The sequence below is a fragment of the Stegastes partitus genome, unplaced genomic scaffold (genome assembly GCF_000690725.1).
Source record: "Stegastes partitus isolate 25-593 unplaced genomic scaffold, Stegastes_partitus-1.0.2 Scaffold1338, whole genome shotgun sequence".
NCBI lineage: Eukaryota > Metazoa > Chordata > Actinopteri > Pomacentridae > Stegastes > Stegastes partitus.
The window spans coordinates 26,299-34,541 of record NW_007579069.1 but is presented as its reverse complement, the minus strand read 5'-3'; the positions used below and the strand labels follow the sequence as shown (position 1 = coordinate 34,541).

The 8,243-nt window shown below is 41.3% G+C and overlaps 1 protein-coding gene across 1 annotated transcript; it reads right to left on the bottom strand.

Annotated features, from left to right (window-relative positions):
* Positions 1–3,355: 3,355 nt before the first annotated feature.
* On the bottom strand, positions 3,356–7,137 carry LOC103369844 (T-cell surface glycoprotein CD3 epsilon chain-like). Its single transcript, XM_008298673.1, has 5 exons — positions 6,844–7,137; positions 6,270–6,494; positions 6,028–6,171; positions 5,838–5,890; positions 3,356–4,003 (listed from the first exon to the last, which is right to left on the bottom strand). Exons 1-5 carry the CDS (start codon positions 6,917–6,919, stop codon positions 3,944–3,946), a joined length of 558 nt encoding a protein of 185 aa, XP_008296895.1. The 5' UTR covers positions 6,920–7,137; the 3' UTR covers positions 3,356–3,943.
* Positions 7,138–8,243: the final 1,106 nt, after the last annotated feature.

The following is an 8,243-nucleotide window of genomic DNA, read 5'->3' as shown; positions in this document are numbered from 1 at the left end:
AAAAATTGCCTGTCAACAACTTTCACAGCATGTTTTTCATACGTTCATATTTGAGGCTGCGTTAAAAACAAAAGGCCAAAATATTCTCTGGTACAAACATTTCAGGTAAAATCAGAGATAGTTGAGCAGAAATGGTTGTAAATATTTGATGATTTGAGATGGAATAGCCCTGTATGCTACTACTACTACTACTACTACTACTACTGCTACTCCTACTACTACTACTACTACTACTACTACTAATAATAATAATACAGGGTTTCATTAAAAAACATAGATGAGAGACAAACAAATAAGTAAATATAAGTGAATGCCTTTTTTTTTTTACCCCAACAATTGTCCCATGACTTCTCGTTTTTTTTTTTTTAAAGTCAATTCCAACCTCTGAACTAAAACATAGAAGAGTTAATATTTTTTTTTAAAAACTAAAACATTGTCCTCATGTCAGCACACTGCCACTGATGCGTTCATATAGTAATAATATTCCATCCCATGTGCATTTATGTTCATGCTCTCATTGGATTTTATTTCCTGATGCGTTCATGTGCAGAAGGTATTTTTTAAACGCTGCAGCAGGTGGAGGTGAAGCCACAAACCAAACAGTAACCTGCAGCAGCACATTAAGACTTATAAACCGTGCATTCTGTGAATATCTGTGAAGTAAATGAAGTGGTAGAAAAACAAGTGGAATCTTTTCCTTGATGTTTGTATTAATGTCATAAACAGCAAACCTCAAGATAAGATTTTTCTGAGAATGCATCTGCACCACTACAGATAACTGAGCGTGTTGTTTAATGTAAGTACAGTTCTTCTGTATTTCAGCACCGTCTCACAAAGTCTACCGGAGGTTCTAAATCAGTGCGTTGCATAAAAGACGCAAAGAGGATTCAGAAAGACGGGGAAAGCAGGGACAGAGAGAATTACACAACGAGAGCGAAGAGAAGAGCCGAGAGAAGGTGAAAAAAAAGACAGGAGGGTTAAAATAGCCTCAAAGAAGAGGAGCAGGAAGTAGAGACGAGGAGGAGAGAAACTCGAGCTGCATCAGAGGAAGCCTCTCCGTGTCAGATAATCTAATAGCTTAAATTCTTTGATCGCTGCTTGTCTTCTTCTGCTGCTGCTGTGACAAAGCAACCGAGTGCAGTTTCCTACCGGAGCCCAGAGATCAAACGCTGGAGCTTTAGACGGCTCAGAAACACAACCCGGATCAGCCTCCCCCCTCCCCCTCTCCACACACACACACAACCAAACTTCTGACATGTGAACACACTTTTCACACACTCGCGCTGGGTCATGTGCACGTTGTCGAGCACGGATGTTCGCTCACACAAACAGATGAGCAGATGTAGGTCTGTGTGTGGGAGCGGTTTGCCTTAATGCAGTCAGGTAGACGAACACATGGCTTACACCAACCCTCCCCCCCCCACACGTCTTTGTTTCTCTTTTTCTAAAACATGCTGCAGATGTGGATGAAGATAAACCAAGTGTGGGAGTGTTTCCACCGAACGCTACACCTCTGAGCTCCATGCAGCGTGACGGACTTATCAATCATTAGCAGTTTGCTTGAAGAAGAAGAAGAAGAAGAAATATTATGTCATGTTTCTCGCTTTCGATTCCGTCAGTGCAGCTGCTGGGAACAAACGCAGAAGGGCCAAAACATGACATGAGCCGACGTTTCCACTGAGCGTCTGTCAGTAAAAACCATGTGTGTGCACAGAGAAATGTCTCACAGATGTTTCCAAAGACACTAAGGCAAGTCGCTCGAACAAGAAGGAGAGCGATGAAGACACGCTGGTGGTGGTGGTGAGTGCTTGGGGGTGTGCTACGGATATGAGCTGCGGCTTTGAGGCGGCTTCATGAATCACACTGGGTTATATCTGTAGACCCCGCTCGGTGTTGTTTCCTCGCATGAACAAATAAGAAAAAGGCGAGCCGAGTTAGCTGCGGTTTTATTTATCAGTGACACACGTTGTGCCCGTTGCAACAGCGACAAGAATAACACAATAAGTGAAAGAGCAAGCAAGCTGAGCTGACGGTGATATGGCAGGTGCTCTTTTTACAGTGTAATAAATGGAAGTGACAGCACAAAGGCGAACATTTATATACAGAAAACGTAGATTTCTCTTAAGCGATTACACAAATAAGACTGATTTAAATTAGATGGAACTCTTTGCCAGTTTTTTGTATTTAAAGTACGAGTTCATTTACAAAAAACAGATACCTCCATCTTCACAAACCTTCAGAAAACTCACTTTTCCATCGTCCACCTGAGACAACATCCATCAAACTGAAGTTATCTCTGTTTTTGTCTTTTCTGAGTCAAACCCACTCAGCTTCAGTTTGATTGATGTCATCTCAAGCAAACAAGTCATCTGTTTTTTATCTTTATATAATAATTCATACAAACAGGTGACGAATTAAAGGAAAAACCTGAACCCTTGACCCCCACAGTGACGGTAGTCCAGGTCCACATGTTCCACTGCTAACCAAGTTGTTCTCAGGGATCACCTTCATCCTGTGATGAAACCTTCCAGGATGACAGCGGCTCATGAGGCACGAGGAGTCACCGAATAGTTTGAATAAAATGACATGAATCAGACGCTGTGACCGCCTCAGTCAGCAGATCCCAGCCCAGGTGAACACCTGTGGGAGGTTCTGGATGCACGTGTTCGACAGCGCTCTCTATCACGTCACCACGGCTCCACAGGAGGGAGTGTCCTGATGGTGTTCATCCCTCAGCAGGCTCCAGGGACTTAAGGAATCAATGCCAAGGAGCACCGAGGCCAAACTAAGACGCTTTCTGTTGGTTTTTCCTTTAAGTTGTCACCAGTCTGTGTGTCTATATATATATATACATTATCAGGAACCTGTCAGGCACATTTAATCAGACAACTCCATCTTCACAAACCTTAATAAACCCACTTTTCCATCGTCCACCTGAGACAACATCAATCAAACTTAAGTTACCTCTGTTTTTATCATTTCTACCACTCAGCTTCAGTTTGATTGATATCATCTCAAGCAAACAACAAAAAAAATTAGTTTTCTGAAAATCTATTTTTGAAATTTTTGGTGGGAGACGAATAAACACAGCGACATGTTTACGCGTCGCAGTAGAGCCGCTCGCTCTGACCACGACGCTAAACCTGTTCTGTAACTGAACTATTGCTTTTGTGACAACAGACAACACCTGATAACCTGGAGTGCATATGACAATAAAACACCTCAAAGGTAGTTTTCCATTTGGCCAGATGTCAGAGATTTGTGTCTCAGTGCCTTGAACATTTCAAACAGCATTAGTTCCCAACCTCTGACGAAGCCCTCGCAGCCGCTGTACATAAACTCAAGCACCCGTTTGTTGTTCCGCCACCCTTCTATAGAGACAGATGTGATGTCTTTATGAAATGACTACTTACTAATATTTCATGAATACAAAATATACATAGTAACTCTGGAGTTGAACATTTTAGCTTTTAGGTTTTTTTTGTTTTGTTTAGCTGTTCACTAAATAGTTTGCATGCACTCTAATTTACAACACATGGAGTCACGACACATTTAGTAGAAAACAAAAAGCAAATATGTGGACTGACTGACAGCTACACAAAGTCCCTATTACGGTAAATAACCCTGTGAGCACACTCAGCACTTCTCCATAGGGACTAGTCCGTCAGAAGAAAGGAGGAACTGTAATTTTTAAATGCCGTCGGGAGCACAAATTAAATGCAGATCATCCTCTGCTGTGGTAGAAAAATATCTGTACAAGTGAAACTCAAACTATGGTTCCAGGGGTGAAGGATAAATTTCATTTAAGTGACTCGTCAAATCCAAAATGTCAAAACGAAGCCAGTGGCTGCAGCTACCGGGAGCACGCTCGATGCTCTCTTGTGCACGTTTCCTTCATCCGTGCAGCCTTTAAAACCTGGAGCGGCCGGATGAGTCGCTGTTTCTATCCCGTCCTGTTCACGACGGAGTACGTTCCCTGGGCGACGGTGCTTCGGTTCAGCGGCTGCCAAAACACAAACAAGAGGTTTTAAGTTGGTTAGATAACAGTTTAGCCTTGTGATGCTCCATAATGATGCCACATCTCACTGACAAATCAACAAAAAGGAAACGAGCGAGTAAAACGCTGCATCAGAGCTCTCCTCCAGGGAATATGGTGGGTGGGAGGTGAGTTGTCCTTCCACTCACAGAGAATGAGTTGTCCACCAATCAGAGATGCAAAGACAGCAGCGTTCACTTCATATTTTGGTGCTTAAATCTTGACTAGTCTGGCTTTAATAAAGTGAAGGATGGAGAACTTTAAACGTTCACGTCGTGTGCAGATAACAAACGAACGACATCTGACGCATCCTCATCCATCCTCTTCTCATTGGGCCAATTTATGGATCTTTTCTAGACGAAGGAAAGACCTAAAAGCACTGGTTGATAGAAGCGTTATATTTCTGTTTTAACTGAATGGGCATCGTGTACCAGACATACAGAGCTCCAAAAGATCTAATACCTTCTGTTGTTGAGTTTGAAAGCCGAGTCCTGCAGCGATTGAACAGAACGACTCTGATCTAAAACAGGCTTTGATACGAGTCCAGTTGTTTTCCTCAACTGCACTCGGACCTTAAAGCGTTGGGCTGTTCTATGTGAACAGAGTTCTACGGGTGTAATGAATATTATTGATCGCTCACTAATCATTTTCAAAGTTTAGTAATTCCATTTCTCCCGATGGCTTTGGTTTTCGCAGAACAAATTGGGGATTCACTGAAATGGTTTTGTACAGGGCAACAAAGAGCCGGGTCGAGCTCGGTCCCTTAAACGTTTGCGATCTTTTTTTTTATCTGCGTCTTCATTGTTATGGATCATGTTTGAACTTTGGCTGATACTAATACACGATTTATGCAGGTGGGTGAATAATCACTAATTCACTCTAACTCTCCCCAAAACCCTCTGTGAGTTTAACAGGCATGTTATCTGTTTGTTTTGTTGTTGTTGTTGTTTTTAATCACCAAAATGACATTTATCCAGTCAGAAACTGTGAAAATAGAAAGAATCAAAGCATTTCAGACAGTCCCAATCATGTGTGATGTACGGTCCCGTTAGGAAAACTAACTCAATCTGAGCTTCAAATTGGGATAATTTCTCCAAATTTCTTTATTCTACCTGTCTCATTTAAAAAATAAATAAATAAACTACTTTAATTAAGGAAATTCGATTAAAAAAAATAAAAAATAAAAAACTAAAATAAACTACTTTAATTAAGGAAATTCCATTAAAAAATAAAAAATAAAAAACTAAAATAAACTATTTTAATTAAGGAAATTCCATTAAAAAATAAAATAAAATAAAATAAAAAGAACCAAAAAACTAAAATAAACTACTTCAATTAAGGAAATTCCATTAAAAAAAAAAACTAAACTAAAAAGAACCAAAAAACTAAATTAAATAAATCTAAACTCCTGTTAGCGATTAGCGGCTCAGCTGCTACCAACAGTCACATGACAAATTTTCAGGAGAGTCACTGCTCGTGTCACATCCGTCAGGAACTGGGAAAATGCCGTACATTTTGATCTCACTTTTGTTTTCATGTTTTTTGTAAAAATAATAATAATTCTACGATATAAAAGTTTTGTTTTTTCTTTACTATGTGATTAACTCTGCTGTAACTGTGTTGTGCTGCACTGACAACACGTCTGACGTCTCTATTCTGCCCGTTGTTGTGCTGTTTCATAGAGGTGCTGTGAAAAATGAGTCCACACCGAGCGAAGAGGAGCTGCATGGAGCTGACAGCGTCCCAGTACCCGTGCTGTAATATTGCACCAGTAGAGTTTTTAATATCCAGCAGTACGTACCTCGTAGTCAGAGGATGTGCCAGGTGGATCTCGGCCTCTTTGACGAGCAGGTGCTAGAAGACAGAGACAGAATGAGTGTGAGCAAACACTGAAAAACGAGTTTTCACAATCTGTACGAATGCTTCAACCCAAGTGACATCACCAAACCCAGACAGATGTGCAATACCGCGGCGCTTTGGTGCATTCGTACCTCTGGAAGAGGGAGCAGGTCCGGCTGAGCCTTTCTTCTTGCTGCAGTTGTACATTATTGCAATCAAACATATTGTCCCGAGCACGTCCGCAATGATGACCAGCAGGACTAGTTGTGAGTCCAGCTCAAAGCAGTCCTTGCACACTACAGAACAAAGACCAGCAGTCGAAGAGACGTTAGCTCAGCAAGCACAGCTAGCACTGAGGGCACACTGTGAAAAATAAAAAGACTTTTCCACTCACCCTTTCCTTCTGCGTAGAAATAATATTTTTTACCAGTACTTCCCCCGTCGGGCTCGTCGTAGTCACAGCGGTAGTTGATGATACTGTCATACTCCATTTCATGCTGTTTTTTGTTACTAGCATTGGCCCCTTTGTCTTCTGAGTTTTGCTGTCCTTTATTTTGGTGCCACGTCCCTTCCTCTGGACAGGTCATTGTGACTTTTGTCCTCCAGAATGATATTCCTCCTTAAGACACATGGACAGATAATAGGTCACTTCAGTGCACTTGCTTGAGGCGATCTGAGAGCTGTGGTGGGTCCCTACGATTTAACTCATCGTGCATTTTTTTGCATTACCATAAAGATGAAACTAATCTTATCAACAGACAATAAACCATAATAATACTAAAAAACATTAAAGTACAGAAAAAGTGTGCACGGCAGTTAAGAGAAACACAGGAAGTTGGAGAAATGTCTTTAAAAATACTCCTCGGTGTCATATTTTTTCAAACAACATGTGTTTTTCTAGCCCCAAAACACTATATTCAACTTTTCAAAGACTAATTTAAAAGAATGCAGGACGGTTCCATGTTTACCTTCAGCGCTCATGACGGTGGCGGTGAACAGAAGGAGGACGACGGCGAGCACAGCCTGAACAGCCATGCTGTGCATTTTCCGACTGAACACGCTTGCTTCTGGTTTTAAGTCGCGTTTGCTGCGTCTCCAGATCTTTCTGTTGTCGATCAAATGTTTGAAAGTTTCCTGGAGACGATTTAAATTACATCAAGTTGGCTGTTCGGTCAGACAATAAGACTCAGAGACGAAGACCTGGTGGCTTCTCTCTCTGACTCTATAATGCACACGCTCACACACACTCACACACACACACACACACACTCACACACACACACACACACACACACGCTCACACACACTCACACAGACACACACACACACACACACATATACACACATATACACACACACATATACACACACACACAAACAGACACCACACAGGAAGCATTTTTTTCAAGATGAATTCACAGTTAAACCTCAAAATGAAGTCAAGCTGAAGGAGTAATGTGAATAAACTCCTCTGTGCTTCTCAGTTGATTACAAATCAAAAACTGACGACAACAAGCACAGCACAGCTTAAAACGTTACTGAATACTCCAGATTTGAGTATTTAACTCACTTTTGTGCTCATTGGTTTGTAAGTAAAGTCCCCATAAAACCACTAATACTTGGAACATAGATTTTATAAACTTGATGGCAGCAAAATGGTTCGATTGTTTTTTTTCTGTGCCTTCAGTAGGAACGACTGTGCTCTGATGTGAAAACAATTCAAGTAAATCTGGTTTGTGTCACTTCATATCTATCGCCTTGTGTTATGTGATGTATGGCTCAGGAACTGAGCTCCACAGAACATACGACACGCTCTCATGCCACACATCTTCAGCTTTGGCTGCCTCAGGTTCGACACCGAGCCCGTCCGCGTGCCGAAGCCTCCTTGGGCAAGACAGCGAAGTTGTTTCTGGTGGCAGCTCTGCCACCATCAGGGTGTGAGTACGAGAGAGAAACACACTGAAAGCACTTTGTAGAACCAGGCTGGGGTTAAAAGACGCTGCACGAGCGCAGAACGTCTACTATTACTTTGTGCTGTGACATGATTTATACACACAGTGCTAAGAATCTAAAAACACATCATGAAGACGGAGAAATCTACTCATTTTTTCAACTTTACTTGGTGTAAATATATGATCATTCCCACTTAACTGAATTTAAAATGTCCCATTTTTACTTTCAGAGCACTTCAGAGCTTAAAAACACGAGTTAAGGCCCTTAAAATGATGAGTAGAATAAATGATCAGCTGCTAGCTCACTGGACTCATTTATAGCAAATAAAACAAGATTATAAGCAGGATTTCCAGGATGCACTGTTTGATAATCTAGTTGAAACTCTTCAGACATAACAATCAAACAGTTCCAACCA

What these genes read in the sequence shown, in the direction of transcription:
- LOC103369844 (XM_008298673.1), bottom strand. Translation starts at nt 6,919, where the DNA reads ATGCACAGCATGGCTGTTCAGGCTGTGCTCGCCGTCGTCCTCCTTCTG. An exon ending in CACCGTCATGAGCGCTGAAG is followed by an intron (nt 6,495 to 6,843) that starts GTAAACATGGAA and finishes ATGTGTCTTAAG; the next exon opens with GAGGAATATCATTCTGGAGG. An exon ending in ACCTGCTCCCTCTTCCAGAG is followed by an intron (nt 5,891 to 6,027) that starts GTACGAATGCAC and finishes TCTGTCTTCTAG; the next exon opens with CACCTGCTCGTCAAAGAGGC.